The sequence below is a fragment of the Madurella fahalii genome (assembly GCF_045866475.1).
Source record: "Madurella fahalii IFM 68171 DNA, scaffold_2, whole genome shotgun sequence".
In the NCBI taxonomy this organism is placed as follows: Eukaryota; Fungi; Ascomycota; class Sordariomycetes; order Sordariales; genus Madurella; species Madurella fahalii.
Genome location: NW_027263972.1, coordinates 7,847,834 through 7,866,708, shown reverse-complemented (window position 1 = coordinate 7,866,708; position 18,875 = coordinate 7,847,834). Strand labels below are relative to the sequence as shown.

The window sequence follows — 18,875 nt, the reverse complement described above, 5'->3', positions numbered from 1 at the left end:
GGCGGGTATGGCATGAAACACAAAGGATCTCTTATATTTCCCTCCCAGCTCTAAATATAAAGGCTGTGCATTTTCTATTGTTAACTATCAAGAGTCTCGTGCTTCTACTATAGCGAGGTGCGAAATGATTAATACTGCTGGCTGTTCGTCCTTCTGGTTTAGAACGCTGTCGCTTTAGTGACCTTGTGGCCTTGACCATGATGAATAGGTACCCCAGGTGATGAGAGGGCGGTCAGCTCTGGCACTAAAGTTGCGACTCCGGGCACCCAAGCGCCCCACCAACTGAGCTGTTTTCTGCCAGGTTCCGCGGAACCCATTTCGGCCTTGCATCATACCAGCCAGGCCTGAGCCTCCCGTATTAGCCAACCTCAAAAGGTAAGAATTTTGGTGTTATCAGCATTATCAAAATCAGGTCCGAAAATGTGCCGTCTTGCAAGGCAACTTACCGGAACCGTGCGCACTCACAACATTTTCTCTGTTAGCTCACCTCTCCCCCCAACCATTCCTTCCCCCTTCCTTGGTTGTTTCTTCACCATCACCAGCAAACCCAATGGCGCTTATTGCCCGTGTCTCCGTGACCGGCCCGGTCACTTCTGAGCCGGAGGACATCCTCGGCTCCTCCCTGGGCATCGTCTTCCCAGACGACGTTGTGAATTTGCACGGCGACGCAGACCATGGGCTCCTGTACACCTCACCACACCTCCCCCACCCTTTGCAACTCTCACTCGCCGAGGTCAGCACCGAGGCGGACCGCTCTCTGTTCAGCCACTACCTTTGGAACTCTTCCCTCCTGCTGGCCGAGCTCATCGAGGCGGATACGCTCCGTCTTGGACGGGGCGGCAACGATGGCAATCCCTCTTCCGTCTCTTCCTCCGGGACCATGACCAAAACCGCGGCGCCGCCGTCGGCCGCCTTCGACGTCGCGGGCCTCTCCACCATCGAACTCGGCGCCGGCACCGCCCTGCCCTCCATCATCTCCGGCCTGTTAGGCGCTCGCCGTGTCGTCGTGACGGATTACCCCGCGCCTCCGATCCTGAAGACGCTCCGGCACAACGTGAGCAGCACGGTCCAGCCCAAGTTCTCACCCCCGGGCCGCTTCGCAGTCGAGGAGGTCCTGGTCGAGGGCCATGCGTGGGGTGAGCTGGACTCGGCGTTCGCGCAGCGCAACAGGCATGCGTTCGATCGGGTGTTCTTGGCCGACTGCTTGTGGATGCCGTGGCAGCACGAAAACCTCCGGAGATCGGTGGCGTGGTTCCTCGGCGAGGGGGACGGTGCGCGGGCGTGGGCCGTCGCGGGGTTCCACACGGGGCGGGAGAACGTAGGGGCTTTCTTCGACGCAGAGGCGCTCGCGGGCGTCGGGCTCGAGGTGGAGAGGATGTGGGAGCAGGAGTGTGACGGGCGGGAGAGGGAGTGGACCTGGGATCGCGGTGCCGAGGACGTGAGCGTGCGGAAGCGGTGGCTAGTTGTGGCGGTTCTGAGGAGGATACTCAAGCCTGCGGACGGCGGCGATGGGGTTCCGTGACGAAGAGAGGGAGCGAGGAGCGAAGGCGTTTGCCAGACTTATATATACTATGTATATGCTGGGACTGTTGTCCTGTGGTTCTCTCAACTCGTCCGGGGGGGAAAGCGCGTAAGATAGGGGTCAAGGGCTGCGCTGAGTTGAGCCGACCCATTCCATTCACATTCCAGGTAAACAGCCCGAAAGGGGCTCACCGGAGACAAAGCCGCGGCTGCCTCGTCCATTTATAGGCGTCGCATGGGGCGAAGGCCTCTTCCCAACCCACGGACGGCTGTGATATCCTGGTTGATGTTCTGCATGGGTGCATTTCAGCTGGTGGGCCGTTCTTAGCTTGATTAGGCAACGCCCGTCATTGTGGCGTCCATGTCTATTCCATGCTGCCCGCAACGACGGACCAACTCGGGTCCTTGCTGACATGGCATCAGAATCATGCATCAAGCAGTTCCAATAGAGTGAGATGTGCAACCCCTTGGCAACATTGGCACGTTGAACGGTCTGGGACTGAAGAAAGCAAATGAAACACCAGAGCTTGCGGCCCCCGTTCTCCCCGGGCCGAACAGGGGGTGAGGGACGTGGACGGCAGTGGTCGATCAGGCGTGAGGTCTAGATTGTTTTCTGTACACTGAGAATGAGGAAACCACGAAGGCCGGTCCGAAGACACTGCTGTCTCGCACGATATCATTAGCAATCTTATGCTCTTTGGGCACACCCACTTACCCAGCTGCGTTTCAGCCGGCGAGGTGGTCTTCGTGGCCCGGTGTTTCGTGATGGATGATATCGTCTGTCCCTACATTGCGGCGGGACGGTGCTGACCGAGGGCGATAAATCGGGGGGGGCTTGAGCAATGCATGCTTCGTGGCTATGATCTTTCCGTATGCAAATCGTGGTGCTCTCTGCAGTCCTGCTGCTGGTAAGCGACTTCAATTCTCCACCTGAACCGCAACGGAGCACAGTCTCCCAACCTCATCTTGCGCACCGCCATTGCTTGCTCGGCAGTCGCACCATTGAGTGGCCTGTAGGAGGGGGCCCGCGAGTGCATCAATATCTTGACCTGCGATGGGACTGGACTACTCTACTTTCACAGCCCTGTCTGTGACATCAAATTAGCAATCATGACAAGCGACGTGTCGACGCCGCTGGGCACATCCATATCGCGCAGGACACAGCCGTACACGATGTGACCAACCAGGTCGAAGTCCTCAATGCTGTACCAGCTCATCTGTGCATCACCTCCATAGCCAACTTGCCGTGGATGTCCTCGAACAAAAGCCGGTCATCGGTGATGTCGAGGTTCCGTGGGCGTCGTCACGGCGGCCTGTAGGATAAGAAGGAGGCTAGAGCGTACTCAAAGGGCTTAGGTGGGGAGATGAACAACTAGCGCCCCTATTTATGGCACGCGGCCAGAAGTGAGAGCAGAGACCCCTTGGCGTGCCCGTCACCATGGCGGCCCAGACCTTGCGCAGCCAGCGGCGGAAAAGGCGCCGCTCATCCCAGCCCGGCACCGTGTCAACTTTAGCCATCGCCATAGCACAAAGTGTGTTCATAGACCCCATGAATCCTGTCGAGGCCGTCCAGCCAAAGAATAGATGCCATAATAAAACCCCGAAATATGTCTAGGCGAATCTGGGTGGTTCTGGATCGAGAAAGGCACGACAGAGATGACAATTGCCGGAAGAGGGCTCAAAATATTTAGGGTTACTTTCGGCTTCGAGGAGGAGAGATGAAAATAGAAGGGAAGTGGGAATAAATAGATCCACAGCAGGCCCATTCTAGGGGTTCGGCACCGATTCAGACATTGGGATCATTCGGATCAGCAGTCTTGACCGACCATGCCAATCAACCGTCTTTTGTTCGTCTCTAGCTAGGAATCAATGATGGTGAGTGATCTCGGTGCTCAAATACATCGAGCAGAGCTGGTCCCCTGTTGGTTCATTATTACTAAGCTCACACAGAGCAGGACCGCTTTGTGCACCGCCACACCTTGCGTTCCCGGAACTGTCCAAGATGGTGTGGCTGATGCAAACCCCCCCGTTCGACTGGCGTCACCCATCCCGCCTTGCTCGTTTGCTTCCCGAGAGTTAACTTATTAACGTGGCAACAATTGAGGGCGATCATCAGCTTGGTCCTTGTTTCCCCAATCGCGACAAACAAACCAAACCATTGCCGCCGCTTTCACCACAATGGCCACCTAACCGCTCTGGCATCGCATTCCGACTTTTACTGCGCCTAGGCCATATTTCCCAGCTTTGACCGATGAAGATGCGGTTGGCTTGGTATGCAGGGGTACGTAGCTTTGCCCTCTTGTGGTTGTGTGTTGCGCGGTTGAAGCTCCATCGTCGAAATCGTCTGGACCGCTCAACGCTGACATGCTGCCAACAGGCCTCCGCGGCCCTCGCGGCCACCGTGGTCGCGTCCGCCTTCTACCAGCGCGCCAACTTCTACTCTGCGATGGTGCATCTTGCACAGAGTAGTCTCTCCTTAATGGTACGCCTCCCGTTCCGTATCGGCAGAACCCTCCTCCAACTGCTGACAATGGCTCTCCTTGCAGGTCCTGGTAAACCTGGTCTTCGTCGTTTACGGCTCCCTCATGTATGGCCTCCAGCGCCTCTGCTTCGGGCCCCTACGTCCTACCGAGATCGAACAGCTCTACGAGAAGGGATGGTTCGCCGTCACCGAGACTTGCTTGGCCATGACTATTTTCCGCGAAGAGGTCGGCGCCTTCTTTCTAGTCATGTTTACCGCCCTAGTCACGGGCAAGGTTTGGGGCTGGATCGGCGAGGGCCGCGTCGAAGTGCTTGAGCAGCAACCCCCCGCCAATCCGCGTCTGTTCCACGCCCGCCTCGCCATTTCGCTCTTGGTCAGCATCGCCTACGATATCTGGCTCCTGAGCTACACCGTAAATACCGTGGTGGCGCAAGCACGCCCCTCCATGATGGTCATGTTCCTGTTCGAGTTCGCCGTCCTGACGGTGTGTTCGCTGCACACGGCCTCTCGGTACATCATCTCGGTGGTGGAGCAGCACGTGGTCAAGACACAGACCCGTCAGCGCTTGGAGGATAGGCGGCGTCATATCAGGGAGCAGAGAGCCGAAATTTTGCGGCGAAGGGAAACAGAGGGCGCCACAGAGGGGGACAATGAAGATCTGCCAGACGAAAACGATGTCGACGAGATGGACATTGAGGTGCCCGGGTGGGAAGCAAAGGGCCAATGGGTCTTGTCCTTGGACCTTTTCGCAGGTGAGTGGCCTTGCCGCTGTTTAACTCGGCGTCTACATCCGCTGATACCTCCCAGACTTCGTCAAACTCGGGATATACACGACCTTCTTCTGCGTCCTCATGATGTTCTACGGCCTCCCCATTCACATTATGCGTGACTGGTTCATGACTACAAGGTCATTCTTGAAGAGGCTCCATGCCTTGGTCCGCTATCGTCAGGCTCTAAGACACATGGATCAGTATCCGGATGCGACTCCCGAGGAGCTCGGCCGGGAGGATACCTGCATCATTTGTAGAGAGGAAATGCGCCCCTGGAATCCCGCCGATGCCACCCAAGTTGAACGCACTCGCGCGAAGAAACTCCCCTGCGGCCACATCCTACACTTTGGGTGCCTCAAGAGCTGGTTGGAACGCCAACAAGTATGTCCAACCTGCCGCCGCCCGGTTGCGAGGGATGGACAGCAGCCCCCTGCCAACGGCGGGGCCGTGGTGTTCCGGTTGGGCCTCAATTTCCCTGCTGGGCAGAATCGGCAGCCTCAGCCGCCGGCAGACGGTCAGCCCGCGCAAGCAGGCGCGGCCGACGAGCAAGGAAACAATCAGAACCGCGCCGTCAGGATGTTCAACCTCGGCCCGCTACGACTCGGCTTTGCCCAGGGCAGAGTCGACGATATCCGACAGATCGCTCAGCAGCTGCGGATCCCGGCAGATGCTGCGAATCCACCCGCGCCAACACCCACAGTGCCCGCACAAGATACTACCAACAACCTTACTACTGGCCTTGATCAGATCCGTGCCCAACTCCTGACGCTCGGGCAACAGGTTCGACAGGAGATGGTCAACGTGCAAAACGCGGCCCACGAACTGCAATTGTTAAACTCTCTGACCAACGAGCTTACCCGTCTACGCCAGCTACAGCAGCAGCCGCGGGGCCAACAGACGGCAATACAGCAACCGGCCTCAGTCACAGTAAACGGCGGACAGGAACCCCTGCCCCATCCACCACAAGCAGCTCCATATGCCTTCACGCACCCAACGGCCCAGGGCCAGTTTGCAGTCCCGCCACAATTGCATGGCTCCCACCCGTTTAGAGCCGCCCCGCCGCTCACCAGACATGTCGGTGCTGGGCAGGGGGCTGCTATTCCAGCTGGCAGCCCTGAGTTGCCCGAAGGCGTGGTAATCCCTCCGGGATGGTCCCTACTCCCTCTACAGAGGTGGGCGCCGGGGACGCAAGCAGAACCAACACAACATAACGCCCAGGCGCCGGTAATGGGTCACCCAGACCTGTTCCAAAACTTGATCATACAAGCCCAAAACAACGCTCGATCCAGAGGCACCAGCCCGACGCCTGGTGCCGGGACCTCGGGTCAAGCCGAAAGAGCTGGCGCAGCCAATGCAGCAGGGAATCACGGCGGCGGTGCCTCGGACGCGGCGGTGCGCAGACCGCATGTGACAGCACCGCCCGTGACGGCGCCCGTTCCTGTCGCACCAACCTGGGGCGGGCCGGCCCAGCTCTTTGGAGATCGAGACCGGAGTACAGGGCCTATCTTTGGGTACCAGCGTGAGCCCACGCCCGGCCCGCAAGACGAGCCCGGAGAAGGCAGCAGTGGGTGGTCGACGGCGGCGGCGGCGACGGCGACGACGACGACGACAACGACGACGACAAATGGCGTCACAGATAGAAGTAGTGGGCTACAATCAGAACCTGATGTAAATTTAGGCACTAGCAACAGGGGGGGTGCCAGGGCTGCCACGGTTGAGGAGGCGGAGGATGACGAAGACGAGTGATAAACGGCATACGCCGTTTTCGTCAACGTCTGTATCTGAGGAATAGCGTTCGATTTCTGTAAGACAAATGCACAACACCACATACTGTGGGCGTTTTGGAGTTTGGGTGGTACTTTGGTAGAGCTGAATTAGTTTTGAAGCTATCTTTGAGAGCGAGGCATAAAAGAGCTGGAATATGATCGAGCAGAATATCTTTTTGGCTGGGACAATGAAGTCTAGCCATCTTGCACATAACTCAGGGTCCGCAAGCAACGCGTCACACCTATCTGGCACCTTGTGAGACATGGAACGAAAAAGCATGGATAGGTGCCTGTTTGAAGCGCGCAGTGGTATGGACAGGAATCCTGGCGTGCGCGACATCAAACGCTGTATCCCAACAAGGGCGAAGAGCCGAGAAGCTTCCTTCTCCCGTCTAAAAAAGAGCTCTTGCGTCAGACAGAAACAGTAGTATGGAAGGCAGCTACAGCCCAGATTCCCGATGCAAGTGACGCGGGATCCCTCCTCTACCAGCCATGGCAAGCCGTTACTTCAATGCACTCCAAGCTTTTCGAAATTAATAGACAACGGGTTACCAGTATCTACACTACCATCACACACTGCGTGCATCCGAGGAAAGCATTGCAAGGCCAAGCCGAGTGGGTTAGGATATGACTCTTGCCGACGTTCTCACCGCCAATAAATCCGGTGCCCACACCACACGCAGACTCAGCGCCTCCCTCTTTACTCTCTTCAGATCCCCCCGCACCACTGGAGACCACGAAGGAGGTGGAGGGCTCAGCTATCCGCCACCTTCTCAACAACACTCTCCTCCGCACGCTAGCTTAGATCCCGCTGCTGCTGCTGCTGCTGCTGCTGCTGCTGTTGCTACGAGATAGGGTACTCGATGGCAACGGCAGCGCTCATTGCCGACGGCCAGGAGCGTTAGCAGACGTTCTAGCAAGGAACTCGACCGCCAGCTCCAGAGCGATGACGACGATCCAAAGACCAGGGCCCGTAAGGCTGAGCAAGCGGCAAAGATTATCATTGCTTCGTGCCATGCCGGGGAGAGCGCCAAGAGGAGAAGGGAGTCGGACCGGCCGGCGGCTGAAGAGGACCGTGGAGCTGATGGTTCCGGGTGGCAAGATTCTGTGGGCAGGGAGAGCGGCGGGTTTCAGGCACCGAGTCTGAGGTGGTTGGCGTTGGGAGGCAGTGGTAAGGACGGCCCGAGTAAAAGCGCGAAGACTAGAAGGGCCTTGTCGGGGATCTTTACTAGACGGATTGGCATGGACAAGTCAAAGGGTTGTGAAGCGGCCGAGTGCACGGGAGGATCGGGTGCCGAAATACCAGAAGCGTCAGAGCAACCTAGGCCAATCTCTCCTCGGAGTGCATCTGCAGATAGTGACGGCTCCTGCGAGGGTAGCCCTAGAAGTCTCAACTACGTGGTGGCGGTGGCAATTGGAGACATTGTCCCAGCAAACGCGATGCCGGATGGTGCCCAGGCAAATGAGGAGGACAAGAGAGATGAAGCAGTAGAGGAACGACACAATAGCATAGTCGTCGACGCACCCTCCTGGTTTGACGACGTCCACGGTAGCGACACCAAGGACAAGGGCAAGACCGTCTGTAGGTCCGTCGGCTGTGTGCCCGAGGGCCCATGCAAGGCACGCCGGCAGTCACATTGGCTATCCTCATCTCCCTCTTCTTCAGATCGTCCCCAGGCTCGACCCGGACAACGTAGGTACCGTTGTCAGCACGACCACACCCGCTCTCACGCGCATTGACCTTCACACCCTGTCATGGGGCCAGACGACTCACACTCCAACTCTCGCGCAACTACCTTAAGGTTTCGAGCCCGAGGACAGGGGGCGAGCCCTAAGACAAGAATTAGCACGTCCAGATACGGATTATCCTACAACGGGGGCATGGGCGGCAGTACCAGCAAGATCAATCCTAATCGCAAGAGCGAAAGTTCCGCTGCCAAGTTGCTCGAAACGCCGGCAGGGAAAGGTGCTGGGCGCAATAAATGTGATATACCCCCGTTTGGTAAGTGCGATAAGCTCGAGAGAAGTGATTGCGTCGGCGGGAAGAACCTGGAGGTGGGCTAGATTCGCCCGGTATAGACCATGATATTGGTGGGAGATTACCAGGCAGGCAATGGATATTGGATACGAGAGTTTTTATGTGTTTCTTTCTTTTTTTTTTTCTTTTCTTATTAATCCAGTTTCGATTCCAAACAGCAGTAGACTCAGTTATATAACATCAAGGGGGACGGCGAGAGACAACTGTCAATATTGCTTTGCTACTGATACTGCTGGCTGTGCGGAGAATACTGGGGGGGTCCGAGATGGGGGCCCCCATCGTATCTTTCGAGCTCACAACCGGAGAACATCAAGGTCTCAATCCGTGCCTATGAAGGGATATGTGGCCACGCCCGTTTTGCTTGCCAGAGCCCTCAGCGCCCCAGGGTTAGGATGCTTACGCAAGTTACCGATACCGAAACTGTGTCGTTGCCGTCATGTTTATGACAATAATAAGAGTGCCCGACGGCAAGCCCGCGTGGCTGGTTCATCACCGAGCCCGTGTGGTGAAAAGCGACCCCCTGGGGGTTTCCGAGATTGGAAGCGGACGAACAGGACAACGATTCTGTGCCACTGGGTCGAAGTTGTAGAGCCGCCGTTGATGGGATACTTTGGTAACCCCCCTGAGATACCGTCCATCACACAGCATCTTGTTTTGCGTAAGCAGTTGTCAGAATTCGGAGCAACTTGAAGCCGCCGCATATCGGAAAATAGAATGAAAGCCGCAAGCCACGTCTAAAATGTACTGCGTGGACAAGGCTGTGGCGAAAGTAATACCCAACGTCATCGGGCTCAAACTCGCGGTCCCCTGACTTACGTATCTGCATTTAGCACTCCCATGCAGTTCGGAAGCGGCCCGCCAAGTGGGTGTCTAGCCGAAGGTCAAGTTCAGGTCCTCATTGCCTAGCAGCCTTGTACTGTACACCTCCCTTCAATGGATGTGCCGAGATCCGTGGCCCGCCAGTCATGTATGTCCTCCCCCGGCCGCCCGTCACGGTTTGCTGCACTCCGAACGCCCGACGATGGCTGGAGAAGGAATAAAAAATTAAAAAATAAAAAAAGAAAGAAAGAGAGAGAGAGAGAGAGAGAGAGAGAGAGAGAGAGAGAGAGAGAGAGAGAGAGAGAGAGAGAGAGAGAGAGAGAGAGAGAGAGAGAGAGAGGATGAATGAAAGGGAAAGATAGGATCCGTGTGGGATCAACTTTCATTCCATAATTGGATCCCACAGGATTCGTTTGTACTACCCACCCCCACCCAGGAACAACCTTCTAGAGAACATCAGGCATACACGCAGGCCGTCAGAATTGCGGTGAAGGAGGAAGAAAAAAAATTTGGAAAAAGGAGGCTCTGTTGCCTGTTCGACCAACCGTAATGTTAGTATGGTCCAGACACTTGGTGCCCGCCGAGAAGATGCGTCATTCATAGGAACAAGGCAATGATAACAAGGTAGCCCTGCAAAATACGGGTGCGGTCGCGATGTTACACATGGGCTTTACGCAGCCACTCCAGGACCGCCGGGTTCCGCAGCGATGCGGATGTTGCGGCTACGGGTTTTACTCGAGAGCCTCATTTTACAACATGTGCTGTAATCGCGGACACGCTCCTGAACGGCGCCCCGTCGATGAGCAGGATTGCTTAGACAAGTGCATAAAGTTTGGGCATGACATACTGTGCTTGGACTCGGGTGAAGCCCGGTGAAGCACTTTAGAGTGTTCGCGAGTTCGTTTTAGCACAGGTTGAATCCACCCTCCTAGTGTAGTGCTATGGCTATGTAAATATGGTTCTTAAGGACGATAACCGTAATACTTGCACTCGTATAGTGTAGGACCCCCCAAAAAAATGCACCCGAAGAGAATAATATGTCCGGCTCAGTTGTGTATCACACTGCCATCCTCGACCTATGGACCAGATTCCACGGCGGTGCTCGCCAAATCCACCTTTACCGCACCCACATGCACCCTAGAATCCATATGCTTGTTCCGTCCAAACTCCTCTGACATCTCAACACTCTGCCGTGGATTATTCTAAGAACCGAATTGCGGTAGCGGTGCTGTCAAAATGCGCACGGAACATGTACCAGGTAAGCCCCCGAGAAGCCAAGAGAACCCAACCGAACAAACACCTTCATAGACAAAACATCCCAACATATGCCCGTGCCAACTCTGGATATCACTGCTTTTATGTCCTGCCCATGTCCCAAGAAAACAACCCAAAAGACCTTGCTGAAAATACCAAGGGGAAATAAGAAATAATAAGAGAGAAAAAACCGCTTATGCAATTCCCATAATGCGGTCGCTAGTTTGACGGATTCTGCCGGTTGAAGGGTATGGAGACAAAAACAATAATAGAGGAAGCAAACAGAATGTATATGTAGCAATGTGGGAAGCTCCAGAGCTCCCCCACCGTAGACGCGCCCAAGCTCCTGGCAATCACCCAAATTCGACCAACATCAACCCATGCTCTTCACCGACCGCGTGCCTACAACCCCCATTTCCCGCAGTGGACTAGCGGCGGCAGCGGCGGCGGCGGCTACCTCGGCTGGGTCGTCGCTCTTTACCCTTGTCGACTCCTCGATGACGGAGTTGAGTTGCGACCGGCTCGCCCCCTCCTCCAAGCCAAACCCAAACCCCAACCCGAGCTCGCCGCCGTCGTCGTCCCTGGGGGTCTGGGCACCCTGGAAGACGAGGGGCGACAGCTTGGCCGCGTCGTCCAGACGCCAGTAGTAGAGTACCTCCTCCTGCCAGCGGCGCAGGTTGACCACCTTGAAGACCGACTCGCACACGGCCAGCATGAGCTCGGCCTCCATGGGCGACGTGCGCAGCCGGTGGATGAGCCACTGGTTGATGTAGTCGGGCGTGTTCTCCGTCTTCTTCATGAGCGTGCTGATGCCCAGCTCCTTCATGCACTCGGCCCTCCGCTGCGCGCTCATGGGGTCGTCCTTGGGGAGCTTCAGGGCTCGCTCGAGGGCTGCGATCGGCGAGAGCAGGTCCAGGACGTGCGAAGGGTTGGAAAGCAGGATGGGGAACCGCGGGTGGGCAAGCCCGCCGGCGGCCGGCCTAGGCGCCGACTCGATGGCAATGTTCCCGTCTGCGGGCATTGGCGTCCAGTTGCTGCCCGAGAAGATTGCCAGCTCTTCATGGTAGGATGCGTGCTTGCGCATAACGCCCTTTTTGATGCACAGCTCTCTCAACCGGTTGAGGGTTTGCGAGGCCTCGTCCAGCTCCTGCCGCGCCTGCTTTTCTACGAGTTCATAATCCCTAAGAAATTCCAGGTCATCATCGCTAATGGGAATTCCGAAGCGGGCCTCGAATTCTGCTGCGTCGGTGGGTACTTTGGTTAGTGATGATCTCAGAGATCTCAGGTCCTCTTCGCTAATCAAGTTGCCCTGGTTGTTGCGCACCCGCTTCCGGTGGAGTTCCAGTTCGAGATCGTACAGTATCTTTTCGTGATGGATCTCGATGTCTTCGCAGTATTCCTCGGCGAGCTGACGATCCCCTGCCGCTTCCAGCAACTCCTGATACAAGGGGTGGATATCCTCCTGGAGCTCCCCAGATATGCCCAGGAGGGAAACTGGAGACGGTGGCCCAGAGTCATCCTGCCCACGGGGACCGTCGTTTGGCTTGGCGTCGACTTGTCCATTGATTTTCAACGTCGGGGGACGAGTCGGGAATGGTCGTGGTGAGCGCGCGTTCACCTGGCCGTGGCTGACACGGGCCATGTCTGCCTCAAGGATTTCGAGTGCCAGCTCCTCCTTGTCTAGCTCTAGTTCCATGGCTTCGTAAGCAGATTCAGCCGTATAATATTCGTCCCGGATGCTCTGCATCTCGCCAAATCGCTCTCCCAGAAGATCAGTGGGGACAACGACAATGTGCGTCTTTGACGCCAAGTAAGGCCTAAAGGTCTGCATAAAGGCATTGTCTATGTCGTCTTTCCGACGTCTGAGCTCTCGTAACTCCCCTCGCTTCCCAGCCATGTTATGTCTCAATAGCCAGATGCTGCGTCGCTTGGTCTCAATCAGTTCCTCGAGCTCGCTGTGTCCACTGCCGTGAGAGAGGCTCCTCGTTTCACCGTCCGAGTACTCTGACTCGGATTCGGATTCGGAAGCTGTCGAGGGAACGTCTCGAGAAAGCTGAGCGGGTGAACGTCCGCCGCCATGCCCAAAAGGCGGGTACCATGATGTCGGTGGACGAAACTTCGCCGTGCCGGGGAGGGGCAACGGCTGCGGAGGCGGAGGAAAGAGACGCCTCGGTGGAACTGCTTGCGCTAAGTCGTCGACTTCCGAACTGCTGTCAGAATCCTCATCAGACCAGGGAGCCGAGTTTGATTTGGATAAGATGGTCGAATCCACAGTATCGTCACGGCTGAACGGCCGGTCTGTCGTATGGCTCAAACTCGGCACGTCGGGTGCGCGGTTAACCAGAAATGACGGTATCACTGGGTGTTTGACAGGAGCATCTTGGGAAACAGTAATCTTGGGCTGAGGCACGTCGATTTGGTCGATGGCGGCCGGGAAGGCCGGTCTCGCGACTCCCCGTGTTGGAGTCAAGCTCGCGGTGTGATCATTATCTGACCCGTTCGTATAGTTGGAAGTGCGTGGAGAAGAGGCGAAGAGCTTTGTGATGGTCGCTGGCGCCATTTGGGTCGAAGCAACGCGTCCGCTCTCGAGCAGCTTCCCCGACGACCCATGCCATCGAGTGCTGCGCGAGGTTGAACGAGGCCGCAAATGCGCATGCGAAACCGTCAGTTAAGACTTGAGCACCCGTACGTTGATCACCTTCCGGGCGCAAACTGTGCAGTCCGTTGGTGTCTCTGTGCCTCGGTGCCTCGGTGCCTCGATGCCTCGTTTGGGGCAGGGCGGGGATTGCCAGGTTCCGGCTCTTTTTTGGGGGGGGGGGGGGGGGGGGGGTTTCAGTTAAGCTACGGTATCTGCTTTAAATATAACCGAGCGCTGGGACCTCGGATTTAGGATTGGGAGAGGTGCAATTTATGAGGCTATCGTCGTGGTAGTGCGTCTAATGGTTCCAAAGCTATTCCCTGCTCTGCTTGTTCTGGAACTTTGGGTTTGGGATGAAGCGACGAGCAGTCGCGGAGGAAATGACATTGAAAACTATGTAGCTGTCTCGCTTCGGTATGCCAATACGCTAGCCGCTGGGCCATTAACGGCATAGGTACTGTACTGTACATACAGTACTGTACAGTACAGCGCCCAGGTAGTTCCGTACCTGCCGTTCCTTGCAAAATAAATGCCTGCCACAGCTGCCTCGGCTGTCTTGCTACGAAGGGCAAGTGAGCTGGCTGCCGTTATTGGCGACTATCCTCATATTATGGACAAAGAATTCGGGATGCAGACTTGGGTCGCGTACCGAGTCACTTCGGCGCGCCGGCTTCTTGATGCGATGATATTTAGTCATTACACTCGGGTTTGGGTTCTCTGATCCCTGCACATGGTGTGGGTGGACATGAGCCAGGGCTGGAATCCGGCGTCTCCGCTCTCATTACCTGGCACGGCTTTGCTCCCCGCCCCGCCTTCTTCCCATGTCAAGTTTGGCCCACCATTCCCCACAAGCCCCGAGCATCTGGTGTGGCAGGCGTGCATGCGCTTGTCTGCTTACGGGAAGTGTATTTTCGCGTGGCCGTCCCAACATGGCGGGGCAGCCAGCACCCTTGCTGTATCGCGGCCTGAATCACAGCACCCGTCCTGCACTCTACTGCGGCATGGGCTGTGTTGGGGCCTGAGGTGTCACCCCACGAACAAGGGCTTGGAGCCGCGTCTGCCAACTGTCGGCCTATGGGTTGCCTCGGGCCTTGTCGACATTGGCCGCTTGCGCAGAAGATAAGAACACCACAGGCAGCCACCGTGCCGAAGGACAGATGCACGCTAGCTCGCGAGTTGTCCAGTTTCCGGCCGGTTCCACTGAGTCTGCATGCTGATGCTGTATGCCACGCAGTGTCGGCAGAGAAGACCCCTCCTTCAAAATTCCGACAAGCTTCTCCCGCCACAGAGTCCAAAGACTGCAGTACATTGTCGTACTTGCGGCCAAGAGCATTCAGCCGGCGACGACATTTCGGTAGGCGGCGCGAATGAGCAACCGCGCCGTGTGTCACGAGCTTCCTCCCCGCCAATTATAGCTGCATTTAATATATCCCAGCAGAGCCATCCAGCAGCAGCTGCTGCAGCAGTAGCAGCCGCAAGTCGAGATCCCCTCGCTGCGTCTGTCAGTGGGCCAGCGGTTGCTGGTTGCTTGGTGGTAGTGCGGCTCTGCGAACCCCCAAGGGCCTCCATAAAGAAACCGTTTCCGACTTCGCTCGCGTCTTCTTGAGGTTGCAGCAGCCCGTGTGACCGCTCTAGCTACGCGGTTTAGGACCGTCCCACTAGTCGGCTGATCGCAGCCGCCGTTGCTCCTCCACGAGCTAGACTCTTCAGATCAAAATGATACATCGCCATGGATCACAGTAGACAAGAACGATGGAGCGAATGGAGCGAATGGAGTGGGGACCCGGCTCAGGACGGGTATTGGAGAACGGGACAGGACGACCAAGGTATGCACCTAGTTCGGAACTCTCGCGCCTCTCGTTCTATAACTCAGCACCATGTCTCCTAGGCAACGTCGATTATGGCTACTTGGGCCCTAACACCGCTGAGCAATCGTCGCCCCGTGGTGGCGATGTCGAGGATATTGCTGATACCTTTTCCAACATTAACCTGAGCGGCCAGGGGACGCATTATACCCAAGAAGAAGATTATACTCACCGGGCTGAAGACCAAACCGGCGCAACCTTCCCTTCGTCAGCCGTATATCAGCCGACACCCTCTACTGGTTCGAGTGCCGCGTACGGCGCGCCCCCCAAGGGCAAAGGAAAGGCGAAAGATCCGCATGTGAAACCCAAGCAAAGGGCCTACCGGGAGATGCCTAGGGACAAGGCACCTTCATCCAGAAAGCACCGGCCCAAGCCGGCAAGGGGCCATCCCGATGCCAAACCCGAGAATTCTGCTGCCGACCAAGCCCATCACGACCCATTCTATCGGAAGCCTGGCGCTGCGTCGGGACCTGAGTATACGTCAGCACCCGCGCCCGATCATAGTCCCCTAGATCACGAAAGGTATATGGGACAAGCATATGGGTGTGGTTTCTCAGAAAACCCCAGCGACAACCATCTTTATGATAACCAAGGTATAAACACCCCTGTCTTATCCCTCACTAATACCTCAGCTGCTGACACCGTCACTCTCACTGTGCTAGGAACCAACTATCCGCCTGCATCCGGCCATACCTATATAGATTCCGACACATACCCCGGACAGGCATACGGAGCCTCGTCGCATGGATCTGCCTACGAACCTGGCGTCACAGAGAGTCCCAGTGACAATCATCATTATGATAACCAGGGTATGGACTCCCGGTCTTCTCTCTCTCCGATGCACAGCTGCTGACCGGATCGGCAGGCTCATCAGCCCGTCACAACGTCGACGAGGAGTTCGAAGAGCGTGACCAGTATGCGCATCACTTCCGTACTCGTGGTCGGCAATCGAGACTTTCAGAATTCACTCCCGACGATCAATCGACGGAGGAGCAAGGCTCCGAATATACATCTACGGCTTTCGGTATGCGTTTTGCCTTACGTGCCTCTCCGCGGCCACTATGTCCAGCCCTGCTAACCGGTCCCTAGCGAGTTCCGAAGATCCTCTCTCTCCAACCGAAGACAGCGGGCAGCTCGAGGCTGCGGTCTCCCAGTCCGATCCCTATCTAACAGGTGCGCCCACTGGTCCTTACCACCCGGGGAATCCCTCTTCGATATCGGCAGCCCATGGCTACTCGTACACTCCTTACGAGATTGGTAGCGGCCGCCAAACACCGAAAGCGTCGGCTCGGGCAGTAGCTGAGGTAACCGAGGAATACCAACCTTTGGATAACGTCTCTGCGAGACTTGGATCGACCCGAGACTTAGAGATGCATGACGGTAAGTGCCCGCAGCCGGTCACTTGCGCGGGCGCGGTATTCTAAGGTGTCTGTCTAGGTTATGCTGTCGCGCATTCTAGCATGTTCCGGCCTGGCGAGGTAAGCACAAAGTCCATCCTTCCTCCAGTCTTGCGTTCCTAACTCTTCTGCGACTGTCAGGTGTTCAAGATCCTGTGGTGTGAACCTCTTGGCGCTGGACCCCCTAGGAGCGAAATCATAACCAACTGGGTGGGAATGCAAGTAAATGGCAAGCAATTCTACCAAGGGTTCCGACGCTTTATTGTGGTTGCAAATGACGAAGGACATTGTACTTGCGTGTGAGTGGCTCGTTTGGCTCGCCGCCCGAGGTCTTACTGACATGGGCCAGGCCGATCTTGACGTACGAACACAAGGCCTGCACCAAGAAAGGGGTCAAGCCCGCGAAGCACGGGATTGTATACCAAGTTGGGAAGAAACCTCGAATGGTCGAAGGAGAGCCCAAACTGGGATTTTATCCTGTGCGAGTTGAGCTCTATGAAAAGAGCGAAAAGCTCGACAAGGAATCTCGGGTCAACTACGCAAAACTCACCACTGTCGAGCACAACTTTAGAGTCTTCTTCATTGGCCGCATCGTCCGCGAAGATTTTGACCAAATCGTCAGCCCAGCTGTCGAGGAGTGTTGGTTCAGAAAGAGAAGGCACCACTAGGTCCCCCATCCCACTTGGGGTCGGCTATCCTCATCTGGTCTTCCAGAATGAAACCCAACGTTTATTAGTGTCCTGGGACGCTCACAGGGCATACGAGGGCCATTGCCCGGCATCGGCTGAAGACTAGCTGGTGTTCTCAGAAAATTGTCTACGTTGATATATTGGCTTGGGGACGGCTCCCTCTGCAACTGGGGGCTTCACCACTGGGGCTTTTTTCACGTTGCTGTGGGGCATGGATGCAGAGTTTTCGGATCTTTCGTTGTATGTTGATTGGGAAAGTCTCGAGGGGGTGATGGTTTGTCATGGACTTGGTCTCACTTTGTGGCATGTTGCGTATCGTTTTTATCTGTTTGAAGCTCATCGCACGCTGATCTCTTTCACCCCTTTTTCTTCGCCTTCCCATCTTTTTTCTTTCGCCATTGTCTTTTCGCCATTCAATTTTCCCGATCTCATCTCCGATACGAACGACGTTATGAGGTCGATGACAGTATGAGGTTTCTATCTCCCATGACTGACGCTAGGATATTTCATGCTCTTTACTTGGATTGGCAGTCTCCTAAGGACTAGCATGTATGGACATATGCAAAAACATGACAGCAGGCAGAATGACAGATCACGAATCTCTCTTGATACGGGATAAGGAGTTTGCTGTCACACTTGGCATCGGTGACAGCGGAGACGGGGAGTGAGGGAAGAGATGAGCATCGTACTCTTGATGCGCCTATTTGACACTTATCTTTTATTGCAGGCGGAAACGGCAATATTCTGTGCGCGAGCAGTGCCTTCTCTATGGAGGCTGTTTGGTTGTCGTGTTGTTCGCTTACCCCCCTTTCTACGGCCCTAACTCCTCGATTTGGCAGGAAACTACGGTTCAGCACGGTGCGCACGGCCACGGAGATGCGAGTGCATCGCTCGTACACCGCTTAACTGAGCTTACTGACGCGCTGGTTCGCGCCGATGAGTGGCCACAGGTCGGACTACTGCTTTCACATACAAAGAGTCAATGCAAGGGGCCGTGGGCATCTGATGGGAAGTTCGGATCTTCGAACCGTCGCTCCTGTTTAACTCTTCTCTCCCCGAATCCGCACCCGGTTATCCAAGGCAAGGGTCATAGGCAATTAGGAGTGAACGTATGAAGATTTCTGCCAGTTGCAGGATTATATCATGGATTGTCTCCGCAATGTGATGGTTAGCTTCCCTCTTCTGACCTCGAGATCCGGCCCTGTATTCCCCCCCTCGGTGAGGGTTCGTAGTTGTACAGGGCGAGAACGCACTGAACCTAGAGTTCTGAAGCCGACACGGGAAGTCCGAGGTTCGTGTCGTTGTGTGGGTCGATTACAATTCAACTACGGCGGTCTTATATATGCAAGAGGGAGGATGCGAGGTGGGTTTTCGATCATTGGTTTCCGATCTTTGGGGGAAGTCATAATAACCCCGTCGACTTCTGCTCGGTTGAAGAATGAAGGTGGGAGAGGGTGGTGAGAGGACCATTGGAGGGTTATCATCATTTGCGTATCTGCATACCTCATGCTTTTTCCATACAACCATCCCGCCGGACCGGACTGGGATTCACTCTGGGGCGTACTGCGTAATGAGAGCCATCCTCAAATACAGCCCGAGTCCAAGCGAAGGGGCAAAGCCGAGATTGATGCGCGCT

At 56.0% G+C, this 18,875-nt stretch overlaps 5 protein-coding genes across 5 annotated transcripts; 4 read left to right on the top strand and 1 right to left on the bottom strand.

The window, feature by feature from the left end:
• Positions 1-550: 550 nt before the first annotated feature.
• Positions 551-1,522, top strand: MFIFM68171_05086 (uncharacterized protein; the record flags this gene model as incomplete). Its single annotated transcript, XM_071060506.1, has 1 exon — positions 551-1,522. The coding sequence occupies one exon, from the start codon at positions 551-553 to the stop codon at positions 1,520-1,522; it is 972 nt and encodes a 323-aa protein (XP_070916607.1).
• Positions 1,523-3,778: 2,256 nt separating this feature from the next.
• HRD1 (E3 ubiquitin-protein ligase hrd1) lies at positions 3,779-6,519 on the top strand (the record flags this gene model as incomplete). Its single annotated transcript, XM_071060505.1, has 4 exons — positions 3,779-3,802; positions 3,899-4,003; positions 4,068-4,755; positions 4,811-6,519. 4 exons carry the CDS (start codon positions 3,779-3,781, stop codon positions 6,517-6,519), a joined length of 2,526 nt encoding a protein of 841 aa, XP_070916606.1.
• A 647-nt stretch (positions 6,520-7,166) lies between these two features.
• On the top strand, positions 7,167-7,394 carry MFIFM68171_05084 (uncharacterized protein; the record flags this gene model as incomplete). The annotated part of the gene is made up of 1 exon (XM_071060504.1): positions 7,167-7,394. The coding sequence occupies one exon, from the start codon at positions 7,167-7,169 to the stop codon at positions 7,392-7,394; it is 228 nt and encodes a 75-aa protein (XP_070916605.1).
• Positions 7,395-11,023: 3,629 nt separating this feature from the next.
• On the bottom strand, positions 11,024-13,210 carry MFIFM68171_05083 (uncharacterized protein; the record flags this gene model as incomplete). Its single annotated transcript, XM_071060503.1, has 1 exon — positions 11,024-13,210. The coding sequence occupies one exon, from the start codon at positions 13,208-13,210 to the stop codon at positions 11,024-11,026; it is 2,187 nt and encodes a 728-aa protein (XP_070916604.1).
• Positions 13,211-15,017: 1,807 nt separating this feature from the next.
• MFIFM68171_05082 (uncharacterized protein) lies at positions 15,018-17,218 on the top strand (the record flags this gene model as incomplete). Its single annotated transcript, XM_071060502.1, has 8 exons — positions 15,018-15,114; positions 15,177-15,746; positions 15,816-15,962; positions 16,019-16,177; positions 16,243-16,533; positions 16,591-16,631; positions 16,692-16,849; positions 16,900-17,218. 8 exons carry the CDS (start codon positions 15,018-15,020, stop codon positions 17,216-17,218), a joined length of 1,782 nt encoding a protein of 593 aa, XP_070916603.1.
• Between the last annotated feature and the right edge of the window lie 1,657 nt (positions 17,219-18,875).